The sequence below is a fragment of the Hoplias malabaricus genome, chromosome 2 (assembly GCF_029633855.1).
Source record: "Hoplias malabaricus isolate fHopMal1 chromosome 2, fHopMal1.hap1, whole genome shotgun sequence".
NCBI classification, from domain to species: domain Eukaryota; kingdom Metazoa; phylum Chordata; class Actinopteri; order Characiformes; family Erythrinidae; genus Hoplias; species Hoplias malabaricus.
The window spans coordinates 72,702,378-72,720,538 of NC_089801.1; the positions used below are offsets into that span (position 1 = coordinate 72,702,378).

General features: G+C 39.1%; 1 protein-coding gene across 1 annotated transcript in view; it reads right to left on the reverse strand.

The window, feature by feature from the left end:
• Positions 1–18,161, reverse strand: part of LOC136687135 (radixin) — a 52,762-nt gene that overhangs the window by 32,536 nt on the left and 2,065 nt on the right. The window contains exon 2 of the mRNA XM_066661400.1: positions 13,575–13,698. Coding sequence (XP_066517497.1) covers positions 13,575–13,586 — 12 coding nt within the window. The 5' untranslated portion in view covers positions 13,587–13,698. The remainder of the gene's footprint in view (positions 1–13,574; positions 13,699–18,161) is intronic.

Here is an 18,161-nt window from a genome sequence, read left to right on the forward strand (position 1 = left end):
TAAATGTTGCAGTAGCCAAAGGAGCTAGACTGTAACTGCTTCACTATTTGAAGTTCAAGTTCAAGAAGTTTATTGTCATTTCAGCAGTATACAGTGTTTACAGTACACAGTGAAACAAAAGAGCGTTCCTCCAGGACCAAGGTGCTACATAAAACAATACACAACATTAAAAGTGCAACTAGTGCAAACATAAAACAGTGCACACACATTAAAGTGCAAAAGACATGGTTAAGAAAATACAAAACAATATACATACAGTACAACACGATAATACAAGACAATACAAAAACCATAAGTTTGGGAGGGGGGGTGGGCACTGAGGGAGAGAGACACTGCAATTTAAGGTATATTTGTGCTGTTTTTGTACTATTTGCACTATTTAAGGTGGACATGGAAATTCCAACACATCTGCAATCTACATGTCATGTTTTATGCTCGTTATGAAATAAAGGGACACAATGCATTATATCTACTTTAAACTAAAATAAAACAGGGTTTATTGTAGTTTCTAAATAAGAAATTACTGACATTTGTGGCTTTTTTGGTCATTTGGGCAGCCATTTTCTTGGTGATTCACAAGACATTCACAGGCCCTCATTCGAAGTGTGCCCCTGAAATATCTCCATTTCAAAGGGTATATAGCCTTACCTATCTTTCCCAACTGGAATTGATACACCCTACCCCTTGGAAAAACAGAGGGATTAGACCTAGTTGTAGAGCCTAGGGGTGAAATGGAATTCAACCTTAATATCACTGGACTTGTGCAACTCTCTGCACAAGTCTGAGGCAATTAAAAGCTCACGGAGCGATTAGGCGGCTTCATGCTCGTGGAACAATTAGACAGCCTCAAGCTGAAAGTGCTGGGATGACTGCCTGAACTCAACCACTGTGTGTGTGTGTGTGGTGCGTGTTGCTGAATAGAGATGAATAATTGACAACAGAACCGAGGCTCTCTCACTTACACTAACACACCATTTAGAGCACATATTTCAGCACCAGTTACATAATTAGAGAAGTCATGAGAATAAGCAAGATGTCTATTAATTTGAGAATAGCTTGAAAGCTGGGTTACTCTTCCTCAAAAATGCGCATTAAAGTCTCTGTGTTACAGTGCAGGAAATGTATGAAGGAGGTTTAAACATATTTTAATATACTGTTCACTAGGGAGTGTCCAAATTGTAATGTATTTAAAAATAAATAAATAAATACAATGTCTTCCACTCTAAACTCTCAGAAAAAAAGGTACCGTAGAGGTACATTATTGGTCCCTAAAGGTACAAACAGTGTAAATGTACCTTTAAAAAGGTACAACAGTGTTTAAAAGTCCAGCTGTGTTCCCTGAAGTTACATTACATACTCTTCTCCAGAAGGAGAGGTCAATATTTGTAAGTTTTCATTATTTAACTTCCTGGAGCTGGAATGGAGCGTATAAAATCAACACACTATTAAAATCTACAATTATAATAGATTAAGGTGCAATTATGTTCCATAATTAAAATGTACAAATATGTACCCTTGAGGGTACCACCACAGAGACAAGTTTTCTGACAGTGTATTGTACAGAATCGTTCAAAAAGGAGAGCAAATTAATAATAAACTTTGAGGAACGTGTAATATGATACTTTGACTGATAGTTGGTTGTCACAAGTATGGCATAACGTTGCCTCAGGTGATCCTCCATTTTTGTTAAGTGTTTTATTTTGTGTGATCGGGGCCACCAATCAGCATTCATCTAACACACAGGTCCACAAAGCGGCAGGGCAAATAGTTGAGATTTGAGGTGTTCACATCAGTGTGCCCGTGAGCCTCACCAAGATGACTCCCTTCTGTGTTGCAAGACGGACATCTACATGAATCTGTGCAGACCTGTAGGTACTGAGTAAAGAAAAACTATCAACTGTAGGTCAATGTTCATATGGCTATATGCTGTTTTAAATAAGCCAGGGAGTGCCATAAATCACTGGAAAAATAAATCCAATACACCACTTTAGAATTCTGACTGATACAAATGGAAAACTCTGTTCCAAACTGAAGTACAGAGACAAAGCCCCCAGTAATATGATGAAGGCCTTCTAGACACCAAACTTTCATCACCAGATACGCCTCTTATTTCAGGATGAGTATCATTATTATTATTAACCAAAGATGCATGTTTGAGGCCCTAATGTCACCGCAACCTTGAGAGCACCACATTAACTCTGATATCGAAACTTCTTTCTGCTACTAAATCCTCTCATAGCGGCAGCCGGCCTAATGTCCAGACAGACAGACAGACACACACACACACACACACAGGCAGGGAGTGGAAAGGTCGAGGAGTGACAGCAAGCTTTTGGAGAAGGGAAGAGCTTAATTGTTGTTTCCGAGTCACTAGTTATGAGTGTCAGGTCCATTGTGTGACAAGTGGAGCTGCTGTCCAGCAATCAGCCGTGAAATGGTCGGCCTTTTGTATGGTGGGTCTCAGAGCCAAAACATAACCAAACCTCGAGCCAAGCGGGACCCGGGACAGCAAAATGAACACTATACACTCAACTAATCCACTCTCTCCTTTCCAAGAAAGATATTGTGGGCATTAGGGGAGTGTTCTTTTATGGAAGGGCTTTAAAGAATATATAATAAATAGCTGTGGAATGCAAGCTTACGTCTGTCAAAAAGATGACCTTTCCGGCATGTATCACAGTTCTTAAATATCACTAATATGTTTCACAGCTACAGTCCTCAGATGCCTCTGTGTTTTTGTGCCACGGTCCGTTAAAGGTCTAGGAGATATCTTAAAGTGAAGTCAGTGTAACGTATGCATAATGGACAGATGTTTCACTTGAGGCCGACTCTATAAAACTCTTGGATGGACTTTCAAAGTTTCCAGTGAAACATCGGTGGAATTCACAAGTTGCACAAACCTTTTTTGTCTCGATATACCCACACCTGTGAGGTGGATGGATTATCTCAAATGTGTAAACAATAGAAATGAGAGAAAGGGGCCTTTTGTGTACATAGAAAAAGTCTTAGATTTTTCAGGTCAGAAAAATGGGTGCAATTTATTGCATTTGCATTTATTCTTTTATTAAACACACATCAACTCAAATGCTGCTTGTCAACACAATGTGGCCATACAAAAGTGATGATACTAATCTTCAGCTTGATATCACACAGGCACCGCAGCACCTGGTTAGGAAGGCTTGAGTAAAACACAGTTTGCATGGTTTCTCCCTCAAAAAGTATATCAAACGACTGTGATTTGTGGCACAGAGTTTAAGTGACAGCATGTTTATTCAGTAATTCATTATCTGTAACCCTTATCCAGTTCAGGGTCGCGGTGGGTCCAGAGTCTACCTGGAATCATTGGGCGCAAGGCGGGAATACACCCTGGAGGGGGCGCCAGTCCTTCACAGGGCAACACACACACACACACACACACACACACACACACACACACACACACACACACACACACACACACACACACACACACACACACACACACACACACACACACACACACACACACACACCCCTACGGACACTTTTGAGTCGCCAATCCACCTACCAACGTGTGTTTTTTTTGGACTGTGGGAGGAAACCGAAGAAACTGGAGGAAACCCAAGCAAACACAGGGAGAACACACCACACTCCTCACAGAGTGTATGCACCTTATAGCGGCTGAATTCACTTGTTATAAGGGTAATCTACAAACTTTAGAAAATTATATATTGTTAACAAAGCTGGTGTGTAAAGCACTGTGCAAACTACACGTATAGATCATTTATTATAGAGTATTCATCATAATTAGACTTCTATATGTGCTTTTGACACATTACAATTTAGCACTTGGTAACACCCCCTTTTGCAGAAATCACAGGTTGCAAGCACATTTGTAGCCAGTTCCTCCCACTTTTAATTGCCGAAAGCCTCTAGTCCTGAGATATTTTGGGTCATGCACAGCTTTTCTGTGATGTTTAAGATGGGAGTCGTCATTCAATCATTGTCTGCAACCGTTTATCCAGTTCAGGGTCGCCATGGAATCACTGGGTGCAAGATAGGAACACACCCTGGAGTGGGCACCAGTCCTTCACAGGGCGACACACACACTCACACCTATAGGCATTTTTTTTGAGTGACCAACATGTGTTTTTGGACCGTGGGAGGAAACCAGACCACCCGGAGGAAACCCACGCAGACACAGAGAGAACACACCACACTCCTCACAGACAGTCACCCGGAGGAAACCCACGCAGACACAGGGAGAACACACCACACTCCTCACAGACAGTCACCCGGAGGAAACCCACGCAGACACAGGGAGAACACACCAGCTCTTCACAAACAGTCACCTGGAGGAAACCCACGCAAACACAGGGAGAACACACCACACTCCTCACAGACAGTCACCCGGAGGAAACCCACGCAGACACAGGGAGAACACACCACACTCCTCACAGACAGTCACCCGGAGGAAACCCACGCAGACACAGGGAGAACACACCACACAGACAGTCACCCGGAGGAAACCCACGCAGACACAGGGAGAACACACCACACTCCTTACAGACAGTCACCCGGAGGAAACCCACGCAGACACAGGGAGAACACACCACACTCCTCACAGACAGTCACCCGGAGGAAACCCACGCAGACACAGGGAGAACACACCAGCCCTTCACAGACAGTCACCTGGAGGAAACCCACGCAGACACAGGGAGAACACACCACACTCCTCACAGACAGTCACCTGGAGGAAACCCACGCAGACACAGGGAGAACACACCACACTCCTCACAGACAGTCACCCGGAGGAAACCCACGCAGACACAGGGAGAACACACCACACTCCTCACAGACAGTCACCCGGAGGAAACCCACGCAGACACAGGGAGAACACACCACACTCCTCACAGACAGTCACCCGGAGGAAACCCACGCAGACACAGGGAGAACACACCACACTCCTCACAGACAGTCACCCGGAGGAAACCCACGCAGACACAGGGAGAACACACCACACTCCTCACAGACAGTCACCCGGAGGAAACCCACGCAGACACAGGGAGAACACACCACACTCCTCACAGACAGTCACCCGGAGGAAACCCACGCAGACACAGGGAGAACACACCACACTCCTTACAGACAGTCACCCGGAGGAAACCCACGCAGACACAGGGAGAACACACCACACTCCTCACAGACAGTCACCCGGAGGAAACCCAGGCAGACACAGGGAGAACACACCACACTCCTCACAGACAATCACTCGGAGCGGGACTCTAACCCATGTGCTGTGTGACTGCGACACTACCTGGACACCCACAGCATGTTTATAATAAAAAAAAAATTATAGAACTACAAAAACCTGTAAACGTTCCAGCTTTATCATTTGACACCAACTTTCTGAGGGTAATTGCTTAGTGTCACATTACAGATGAACACTATGATTGAGCGAGTCTGCTGGAAATAACTTTAGATTTTTGCAACAGATAAGCAGTTTCGCGACCTAAGGGGACTGCTCTGTCTTACTTAACATACTAATCAGAATTTAGGCCTAAGGTGTTTGTTTTTGTTTTCCATTATATTTTCCTAATGCCTGAACATGAACCTGATAATTTGGTATGTAGACAGCTGCCCTGGAAAAGGCTATATGTCTAATAGTATAACTTTACTGACTGTTGAGTGAGTCTGTTACAATTAGTTCTTAATCAACAGTCACTAGGGCAGTCGGCCAGATCGTGTTATGCAAAAGAGTATTAATAAAAGGCACATGCCAATTGTGCATTTTTGGTACCAGTGTGTACGTAAAGGAATGGAAGTAGTGTATATATACGCCGTACTTGTGTTTTAGTGCATATATAACAGCTCCTCGTGTTGTTGCTCCTCGGTCAGACAGCTCCCCTTAATTAAATGTGCAGCTGTTTGTTTCTAAGCCGTTTACAGGGGCTTTGGTGAAGGGAAGCTACAGACAGGGGCTGTCCTGCCTCCTCCCCCTTCCCACACAGGGCTGCTAATCTCCCCCGCTGGGCCTAAAGGCAGCTGCCTATCCTCCTGATTAACCCTCCCTGCAACTATGGACAACGGGAACATGAGGGGTCCTGTACCTACACATGTTCCCCATGCAGAGTGGGAGGTGGGAGGTTTCAGACTGTTCAAGCTGAATGAGTAATATCACCACTTCAATACATTAAAAAATGTGTCAGTTTTGTACAATGTCATTTATATGGGTTACCTCCATATAAAAACCTCCGTATAAAAACCAGGGTTTCCCACAGAAAATCGGTTAGTCAAGGTGGTAACTTTGTTGGTGGTAACTCATGTTGAGTTAAACAACATGAGCAATAACACCTCTAGTGTGCTACAAATTCCCCCTAACCAGAAATTCTCTTAAAAAAAAATTGTGTGCCCCCTGTGTGGTGTTTGGACACTTTGAGGAACTTACACAGTGGGTTAAGTGTAGAGTCGACTCTGTGAATCGTGAAACGAATCCAGTGCAAATTCATTCATTCATTCATTCATTATCTGTAACCCTTATCCAGTTGAGTGTCGCGGAGGGTCCAGAGCCTACCTGGAGTCATTGGGAGCAAGGCGGGAATACACCCTGGAGGGGGCGCCAGTCCTTCACATGGAAACACACACACACACATTCACTCACACCTAGAGACACTTTTGAGTCTCCAATCCACCTCACAATGTGTGTTTTTGGACTGTGGGAGGAAACCCACACAGACACAGGGAGAACACACCACACTCCTCACAGACAGTCACCCGGAGGAAACCCACGCAGACACAGGGAAAACACAAACATCCGAGGGGAAACTCAGACGACACACAGCTTGCCTTAAACTCTGGTTTATACTTCAGAACACATTTGTGGCTGAAAACTGAGGAATAACATATTAAACACAAAGTCACAGAAAGTGCTTTGGAACTTTGAAAGTTCTTTTATTACTGAGTGTTTACAATGGGGTGGGTGGACGGCGTTGTCAAGTAAATGTAAAGTATTGCGGGAAACGCTAAAAACAAGATAGCGGATCAAAAAATTTGGATAACACAAGTGTTTATAAATATACTCTCATTAAAATGAGAATAAAGATTAGAAAAGACTTAACACCTGACCATCCAGGAAGCAGGCCGAAAATAAGAAAGCTACTGATTTAAATCTACTGCCTGGGGAGTTACTAAGTTTAAACTAGCAAAATCCCCAACTATAAAAAAATTAATTAGGACATTATCAAGGGCATCACGGTTTATACCACATCAGGAATAAATAATAATAATAATAATAATAATAAAAAAGAAGAAAAGTTAAGGTGAGCTGAAGTGCCATAGTGTCTGCAACAGCATTTAGCCAAGGAGCAAACATAACGACAATCTCCATGGCTACATTTCCTATTACAAGCAAATATATATTTATATCGTTCATGGTGTCATACAAGTATGACATTAGGCTGGATAACAGATCTCATCTGTGTATTTATATAGTGAAAGGGAAGAACAGTTTGAAAATATTCACATTGAAATTTGGCGCTTTATGTTTGTTGGTGCAACTCTTAAAAAAGATTTAATAAGGGTGTTTAGTAAAGGCGATGTTCTACTTAGAACCATGAGTTCTGTATAGAACCACACGCATGGTGAAATGGTTCTTCATATTCATGGAGAATGTGGTGTATATTGTTCTATACAGCACAAAAATGGGTCCGCTGCTGTAACAAGCCAGACTTTGTAAGAACAGTAGAACCCTCTCTAGTGCTTTATGGAATACATGGTTCTAACTTGAAGCATCGTATTGTCTAAAAGAACCCCTTTATATATATATATATATATATAAAGAGTGTGGTGTTTCCTCTATTTTGGCTCTTCACTGACATATGAAGGGATACTAGTTCCATTGTTAAAGCTCATGTGAAAAAGGTTAAATGTAACTGGCCACTGCAGCTTACAAGTCTATATTCTCTTTAAAATGTATAAAGGTTAAATAAAAAGGAGTAAAATAAAATGCAATATATTTTTAAATCATGAACTGGTTGAATAAGTGGGATTGATAACATAATTATTATATCAGTATTCAGAAAAAAATACCACACTAACATTCCTACATCTGTAAATGTGATTTTCTTTGCAGCATGTTAAACCACATTATCTGAGCCCTGAAATGACTGTAAAAGACTGGCGTGCATGAAATTGCTCAAAATGCTTTACATTTACTGACTCACATGACTGTCTCTACTCATCTGAGTGGTCCGGTAGAGGCATGGTTTTAAGCAAAAAATAAGTACGTCAATGAATGGTTAGAAGGTAATTTGTTTTGGAGAAAACTTTGCATATCAGTACAGCAATAAAAAACTATTAATTGATACAGAGCTACCCTAAAAACACAGAGACACACAATGATAGCCAAGTAGAACCAACCCTCTATTTGCTTGATTTCGGAGAGATAAATACAGTGTCCACTGGGTGTAAATGATGACACCTCATCCCCCACTGCTTCAATTCCTTCCACAGGATGTTGACCTAGACCTCTCGATTGATATGGCTTTTATTTTTCCACCCCTCACACCACCCTGAACAGTGCAAACAAAAACAGGCACGCGCAAAGCCAGTTGGAAGGCTGCATCCTGTGGGGTCCATTGGGTCATAAACACCCCACCACAAAGTACAGGGGTCACCTGAACGGATGCATGGCACCTTCCCCTGTTCGTCCCATGAATAATTTAGCACCCTCATGTGCCCCCTATGGCCTCAGACCAGTTACAGAGAGGGGGTTCACTGGGCAACGAGGCATGCAAGTCTGAGTAACATGCCAGTCAGTGTCCTTAACCATAAGCTGAAGGGGATAGCAGGCAAATGCAAAGCAAGGTCACACAGTGAAAACCGCTAAGGGCCTTTTAGCAAAACAGTAACAAAAAAAATAGACGAGCTTTTACAATCAGGTGACTGAAAATACTGAAGTGGTCAGCAACAGTGACCTGAAGCACTAGCAAAAATTGAGCTAAAAGCAATGTCCAGTTCACTTGAGCTTGCTGCATTCATGTGCACTTAACCTTGGTCATAAAAACGGATTCAAGGATTGGGGAAGAAAAAAAAAAAAAAGAGACAAGCAAATACTCCCTTTGAAAATGTACAGTGCACTATGGCAGAAAGCCTTAATGAATTCAAACGATGAGATAATATAAACCTTCAGGATCTTCTGGGAATGTTATCTTCTCTTATTTAAATGGACATCATAGTAATTCTCAAAAGTTTTATTCTGCACAGAATGGGCTCGTCCCTCTCACACTTCACTGCATTTACAGGATAAATAAATGTGAGCCAATTTATTAAAATGTAAGGGAGAAAAGGGCTACTGATCATAAAAGTTTGTACAGAAATTCCTGTTAATCTCTCCTTCATCTTTTGTCAGCACCGATTTGCAAGTTGTGACAAACTATGCACTTTGACAGGCTGCGGTCTGACAAAACTTGTTTCCTCATTTGAATGCAGTTAAAAATCTTGTAATCCTTTATTCACATGCTTTGTATCCCTCCATGTCCCCATAGAGGTAAATGTAGAATAGCTCTACCAGCACTACAGTCAAGATATACTATTATTATTAATATTATTATTATTATTCTAGCCCTGGTAAATGTTCATAGACATAGCTTGCTGTGTAAAATGACCAGGTTCAGTGGGTGAGCTCACTTTCCAGTGTCGACTAATGATGATCCCTTATGACTGAGCTGTTTTCCAGAAAACTGTCCCATAAACCAAGAGAGGAGGAAAGTTTGTGTAAGGTTTGGCTAGACTAACTGCCCCTGTATCATACACCACATTTCCCCCATGTCATCTATTAATCAGGGGGGGAAAAAAAACCATGCAACCAAATTCAAAAATTGATTCAAAGATTTACTGGTGTTTCGAAATCATACATTTCTCAAAAGGGCTAAAACTTTGTTCTTTGTCTGTGATAATGTCTCCATTTTCAATTTTTTACAGCATTCAGATGAGAAAAGTACAGTACTTGAAATGAGGATCTATTCTTCAGGATCTATTCACAAGCTAATGCTAGCCCTATGAAGCTGCAAAAAAGAAAAACCATGCTACTCAAGACAAACCTACACAAACACTGGTCAAATTAATTATACTTTGTGATTTTACATCCTTAAAAATATGTTGCAATCTATTAAACGAGACTGCATTTTATCTGAACTGTTTATTTTCATGATAACAGTATGTAATACCGTGTCAGAAATGACAAAGGCAAGACTTTTTGACACTATTTAACAACACAATCGAAGCTAATCTAAATAAGTAATGTGCAAAAAGCAAACTTAACTATCAGCTTTGTATTTTCAAAACTAATGTCTGGCCTGTACCACCAAACGAGAAAAATGAGCGCAATGTTAATACTCTTCCTCCAAACTTGTCCTTTAAAAACAATAAGCTGCACTGTTCTTTCTCTGCATGCATTGCAGTGTCATCAGCTTTATTAGGAAACACACCACTAGCTCCCCTGCAGTAGGCCTTCTATGCTGGCAGAAGAGTACACCCCTCAAAGAATTTCCCCACACTCCTTACAGTGTTCATCAGAGCCTGTAAACCAATGCATAAATCAAACCCCGAGAACCAGCTTTAAAATGTAAAACAAAACACCATTATTCAGAGTTGCACAACCCAACAGGGGAACAAAAAGCAGATGAGAGGATGTGCATTGCAGGATATTTTCTTTTCAGGAGAACACAAGCGTGCACAGCTACAATTTGGACAGATAACAGACAGTGCTTGACTCTGCATGTTTAGTTTGGCTGTGACTGAGGGCTCTGTTTAGCTCAGCCAAACTGCAAAGAGAAGAAACAACAGCTGCAGTGTCGGTGAGAAACAGAGTATGACATTAATTTTATATATGAGAGAGGGATAGATAGAGAGAGAGAGAGAGTGCAAAAGACATCACTCATGAAGCAGTAAGACTCAAATTTTACTGTTAGTGTGTGTGTGGATAGCATGGATTTTGGAATTATGAGCAGTAATTAATTTCCGTTTATAGCTAGTTTTATTTATATTTAGCCCAGTGCTTCCTAAAGCTAAAGAACATCGCATTTAGATATGAGTACTTTAACAGCATTAGTAACACTTCCTGATAATCACTTAAACAAACACTTTCTAAAGTCAGCTTTTGTGTAAGTACACATTTATACCTCAAACTTAAAATGGATACATCTTCAGCCAAATTTCATTAAACATGACAACCCTATGATTTATGAAAATGAGGCAAGGACCATGTTTTCAAAGCTTTAAACATGAGCAGAATGTGCCTTCCTGTTAAAACCTGTGTGTAACTCAGTTAGTGCTGTTCAATCTGTTCAAGATATCACTATCAATATTAGCTTGCAATGCTTATCTTTATGGCCAGCTATCTTCATTACATGGTCAGACAAGCAACTTTGTTTTAAGCTAACAGCGAAGGTAAACCTCACCTAATGCCAAAGTCAATGTACTCAACTCTGTTGTCCCCCTCCCCCACGGATCTCAACTAATGCTCATTCCCTTTTAGTTTAATCGAATTTCTAATACCTCAGTAGGTGACAAGTCAACCGTAGCACGGAGGTGTTTGTATGAGATGAACATAAGCTCAAAACAGCACAGCTCAAATTATAACTGTGCTGTCACATATAGATAGCAAGATGAAAGTTAGACACAATAAAAAGCTTCACCTTCATTTCAAGACTAAGACAAGACGATACTAAATTAATCGTGTATATGCGCTGTTTTGTCTACAAGTGAGAGTTTATTCATTCATTTATCTGATTTCCATTCAACAGTGTTTTCAGAAACCAGGTCAGATTTTCCAAGAAATGTGTAGAAAAATCCTCAGCTTTCCAAAGCTTAGTCTTAAAGGTTAAGGGCATTTTCTGTATTTTTTTAAACCCAGGAAAACATACAAACGCATTCAATGATATTTGAGGTCAGTTTAATGTTTAAAAATAGTAATAATAATGATGATAATAATAATAATAATAATAGAAATTTTCTCTAAAATATTCTTTTTTCTTGTACATTTCTAGTGCAGAGCAGTCACATTTCTCCAATAATATTTCTCTTGCATGATTGGACTCTCTGTATTCCATATCCCGAAACACCGGTTTCAGAAACTTATTTCCTGCGTATTTTCTTTCACATTACACGTCCTTGTTCAAGTGTACGTCTAATCTAGTAAGAAATGTCCTGGGAAAATAAATAATTGGTATTTTGACTGGGGAAAAAAAAAAAAAACCCACAGTTCTTGACATTTACACAGTAGTGTATTTTTGCACACAAGAGATAAACTTTCATTCACATACAGGGGTTGGACAATGAAAGTGAAACACCTGGTTTTAGACCACAATAATTTATCAGTATGGTGTAGGGCCTCCTTTTGCGGCCAATACAGCGTCAATTCGTCTTGGGAATGACATATACAAGTCCTGCACAGTGGTCAGAGGGGTTTTAAGCCATTCTTCTTGCAGGATAGTGGACAGGTCACTACGTGATGCTGGTGGAGGAAAACATTTCCTGACTCGCTCCTCCAAAACACCCCAAAGTGGCTCAATAATATTTAGATCTGGTGACTGTGCAGGCCATGGGAGATGTTCAACTTCACTTTCATGTTCATCAAACCAATCTTTCACCAGTCTTGCTGTGTGTATTGGTGCATTGTCGTCCTGATACACGGCACCGCCTTCAGGACACAATGTTTGAACCATTGGATGCACATGGTCTTACTGGTGCAATGTGCAGTTAATGAAGTTTGGCCACCAGGCTGCTCCAGTTTAGCCATGAAACCTCCCACACTACAATGACAGGGGTTTCAGTTTCATTGTCCAACCCCTGTAAGTGCTAACTTTAACAACTTAACTAACTGAAGTAATGTCAAGTGCACGACTATCCAACAAAGTATCCAATTACGTGAGCACGTTCTTACGTATAACACCCAAAACACTATAATAATCCGTCTCCATTTCAAAATCAAAAGTGTCACAGATTATTTACGGGGAGTCATTGCATTCACAAACTTTTAGGCCATAACCACACATAAAACATCTTCCAAAGAGATAATTAGGCAGTAAAAATCTTCACAAAGCTATCCTATGTTATGAGCCTTCCAACATCTGGCTCCCTTTACCACCATGCTTCAAGTACACTACAGAATCATCACATGGTCTAATTTAAAATGCACAAATCTTCCTAAAGCCATTGGCCAGAGCGGTTTTGCAAATCTGCTCCACACAAAGAAATTTCAAAGAAATATTTCAAATGATTATTTTTGCTGTGCTCAAGTCCATGTGCAAGTTCAACTGTTAATAGTGCTGCAGACTTGAAAAAAACTTCTGTTCCATTATTGACGTTCACTGAGATATTTTATCTACAAGTAAACGCAAGAAACAACACATTTACGCCAAAAATAGTCAGCTGTACATACAGACCCACACAGTGCTTAAACCTGCACTAGGATTCCTTCTGCAATACCAGTATAGCCAAAGCCAACAGTGATGAAGCATAAAAAAACTAGTTGCACATCTTTTTACATAAATTCATTTTTTTGGGGGAAATATATATATATGTTTTAAACTTACAGGTTTCGGCATCTTCACCTCCTGTCCTCCCTCCTCGCTTATCCAGAAAAAGGGTAAAAAAAAGAAAAAAGAAAGAAAACCCTGATCTCCGTCTCAGGATGCCCAAAATTCTTTGGTGAAGGCCCTGGAAAAGACAAAAAAAAAAAAAAAAGAACGAGGCACGTTATTTTCATGCAAGTACAATGGTCTACAAGATTTGATTGGCATGGCAGTGAATCTTAGACTAGTTCTATGGGTCTTAAAGTCCATGTATGGTAGCCCTGGGTATTAGTTTGATAAATCACTGTCTTATACTGACAAACAAAGAACAAAAATGAGAGCAAAATTAAAATAATAAACAGTAAGAGCTAGTAATAAAAATAAAAAATTAAAAAGTTTTTGCTAAAGAAACCATATGGTAAGAGAAGTATAAATGGTCAAAACTTGTTTCAGTACATAAAAGTTGCTTACAAGGTCAAGCAAACTCTTAGGCAACAGTTTTATTGGAAGTGTATTTACTTCTTGTCATATCAGTCCATAAAGCTCTGTATAACTCAAATATATTTTTTAATATTTCTACAACATAAAAACATATGTCCCTTTATTATAAGTTCTCCTACTTGTCCAGGAAACAAATGCCCTTAAGCAGTTCCTACTATAACAACTTTATGTATCTACTAGACTATATAAAACTCAGTTTTAGGGGCATAATGATAAGTTAATAGGCAATTTAATTGATTTGTGGCATTCCAGATGTCAACATTTACATTACAATAATGTATTAACATGTTATAACGGTAAGAAGTAAAAACAAAATGCTCAAATACTAAAACATAAATTAGACTACATTTTTTCTTATTAACCAGGCTCATATATATATATGTTTAAACATCATAGGCATTGGAAAGAAAAACACAATGTATAAAAACTGCCACTGAGTCAACAACATCATTGACAATTCATACTCACTCGATGAAACTTTTAAAAATATAGTCAATATTAATGGAAAATTACTTAAACGTATATGTGATAAATAAGTGGACGCAGTACTATGAGCCATATAAGATCTATATTAGACATTATTACTAGGTATGTTCAAGTTGAAACAAACACTTAGCTTTAAGTCCAATTATATTTTTAGGTAAGGGTGCTGTTGACCAAATTCAGTGTCCCTACACCACAGTGTTAAATATAAACTGCTGGATACCATGAATTATATATTCCAATAAAATCCAATAAGCCTCCTGGCCAAGCATATTATGGTTATAATGCTTAAATAACTGTTTAAAGGCATAATAAGGGGTAAAATGAGTTTGATCACAATATACTTTTAGAGATGGTGTATCACTTAACACTAAATTATTCTAGCAATTTTACAGGACTAAGCAATTACATTGCGAATGAAACTACGTATAGCAATGGTTTGCAGAAGAGCATGGTTTGCATATTTCACATACATGAAGCCATGTTAATTATCAAGCCTTGTGCTGTATGACCAAAATACAAAAAAATGTGTAGCGCACGCTACTCTCTCAGAAGTACTGCAGGGAATTACTGAAGTATAACTTCTCTACATATAACAGGATACAATTACAGCAAACACCTGTGTCATGTAACACTGCTATGGAATTAGGTAGTTCTTGAAAAATAGTACTACTAATCTTAGGTTCTTCATTACATCTAATTAGTACATTGCTTTTCGGATGTCATCTGATACCACAACATTTTTATCAGCTGAAACACAGAGTTTCAGAGGAGCCAGTCTCAAGTAATTAGCTTCTTTCTATAGACTATAAGATAAGCACACTGTTAAACATGCATTGGTTTTAACTGGAATATCACCAAGTTCAAACATCACACTGAACCAGAACCAATTATAATTGGATGATGATGATTGAACTGTTGAACATTGTACTAAATATTTCTTTATGAAACCTAATCCTTTACTTAATACATCTGATAATAAACATTAGCTCAGCAATTAAAGGCAATGTCTATGATTGTGGGGAGCTGTAGTTTTCTCTGGTTTGTTTACGTTCAGAATCTCAGCGCCTTTAAACATGGAACCGAATTTTTGAGGAGAAAAACAACTTGTTTGTACGTGGCTGAAGTTGAATTGTCTGCACATGCGAGTTCCAACTTAAATGATCTGAAACAGTATACTCAGTAAATATTACCCTACTATGGGTCAGGAATAAAGCATTATCATCATCTCTTCTCGTGATTTTCAACATTTGGAAGTGTCATCTCCATTTCTCTGCCTAGTGTGTCTGACCAGGCCAGTTTTTTTTTTAATCATTTACTGACACTGGGGTTTCGTAAAAAAATTAGACAAGTTTCCAGCATCCAAACAGATTGGAGAGCAGCAAATGCTGAGGAAATTTATATTAAATAAGGTAACTCATTTAAATATAACAAATGCTTGTGTTCCACTTCTGAAGTAAACATTTCAAAACCATATGAAGAGACACAATGAACCTCGTGAATATTAATGAAAATCCTTCCATGGATGAATATCAAAACCGTCATTCCCAGACCAAGTAATTTAATAAGAAGCAGAAAGAATCCATGCTTGTCCAGTCTAAGCCATGGCGATAGAAATATTCAGTGTAAATATGCATTTAAATTATATACACAGCCTAAAACAGAATAAATGCTTTAGTGATGGCATCAAACAAATTCATTTTAAGCTTCATAGGCGTTTATGAAACATTTACACATATGGTCTCAGTTGCAAGGCATTATTTCTCAAAAACTATTCTAGTGATTATCCACACAACACATGCCTTTTTAAACATGCTACATGAAAATTTAAACCAAAATTGCTCTATTCATTGTCCACTAACAGCAAAAGTATCATGACTGCCAAGTTGCAGCCTGTCATTATGATTACAGAATTGCCTGCTCATAATTATTTGAAAAGACAGCAGCGTTTTTTCCGCAGCTTTCACTGGCATATGTTTACATCTCAAAGTCAATGTTGAATATTTATTCCAAAATCACTTTTTAACAGAACTCTGAGGATATTTTTTTTACCATTTTGTGTGTGTGCGCTCAAAAAAAAGCTTGGTTGTGTGTAAATGGGAAAAACAATGTGTCTTGGTCGAGTATGCTTTTTTTCCTGTCTCTTCCAAACAGTATAACATCACACTGACATGTATACAGGGTTAATAACCTTTACTGAAGAGGGTCTTTAAGCTTTAAAGTTACAGCTCTGTGTACTTCATACACACAGAGGTTATTGTGAAGGACATTTTCATCTCTTTACAGGAAAGAAATCCAAATATTAATAAAAAAAAGCACAAACTGAAATGATTATTTTGCTCTATTCCTGCTCCATAGGTGGGTAATATTGACATATTTTTGTCTCCAAATTCAAAACTGTACAGCTAAAAAACTAAACAACTTACAAATGAGTTACAAATGAGTTTCTGTAGTATCTCCAACAAATCAAAAATTACAGACAAGTACAAACAATCATTACATTACAATCCACTTTAAAAGGCACAAGGTTTCTGAACATAAACAAACCACAGAGAGCAGCATATCCCCACGAACTTTGCTTCTTTCATTTGTGCATGAACTACAAGGCTTCTAATGCTAATAAGTAATGAAAGTATTTGTCACGCAAAACATTGTTTAGTCTTATCTGAACACCAAAGATGACATTACTGGTCAACTTTATTTGGGGTGAGGGGAGAATCTAGTAAAAATCTGCAAATATGCAAAGACACTAAACCCAGCCTACTCATTTACTCAACACAATCCCCAGCCTGGGGATTTGCACAAGGTAAAGCATGTTACATGAATGCTCCCTCTGATCAAGTGCTTCAATTAATCACCTGCATTGACAGTACTGTTTTTGTAGCTTACAAATAAATGAGACCTCAGATGATAGCATGCATACTTAATACTCAAGGGTATCATTTTGTTTCTTATAGGTTTGTCTCTATTTAGACTGTTCTCCCCAAAGAAACAGGTAACTCAACCCAAAACCAAGAAAAAGCTGCCAGGAAACAGCACAGCTTCTGTTATTCAGGTAACTTTTTTTCTAGCAATTAAGCTATATCTGTTAAAAAGTTCTTCACCATGTTTCAAATGAAAATAATTTCCCTGAATGAAAGAAAATATGCATGCAACCAGTCAAAAAATGTAAGGTGATGTAAGGATTGTTGTTTTTTTAAAGGCTAAGAACCAGCTCTATGAAAGTGTAAATACATTGAAATTTGAGTTCCTAACTTGTGTTTATTGAAAGTCAGTTATTTCTTAACGAAAGCTGTTCAAGAGCCTCTGTAACATGGAGGTAAACAGGGTAAGGACACTTACTTCGCCTGTTTTAGGTGGTGTTAGTTAACGTTAGCTTGACTCGCTAAACTCGGTGGCTCAGATTATACTCGGCTATGTAGCTACATTACGGAGGTTTATAGTGTCGGATGAATTCGAGTTCGACTTCGATCACATTTAAAAGAATAACGGTACCTCTAAATTTGAGTTTAGCTTATTGCTAGGCTATTGTCATGAATAATGTTGGTTATTTAGCTAGATACTGTCATAACAGTCAGTCATAACGGTGTTTTACCGCGGCGTTGTTCAGCTGTTGTCCACCAG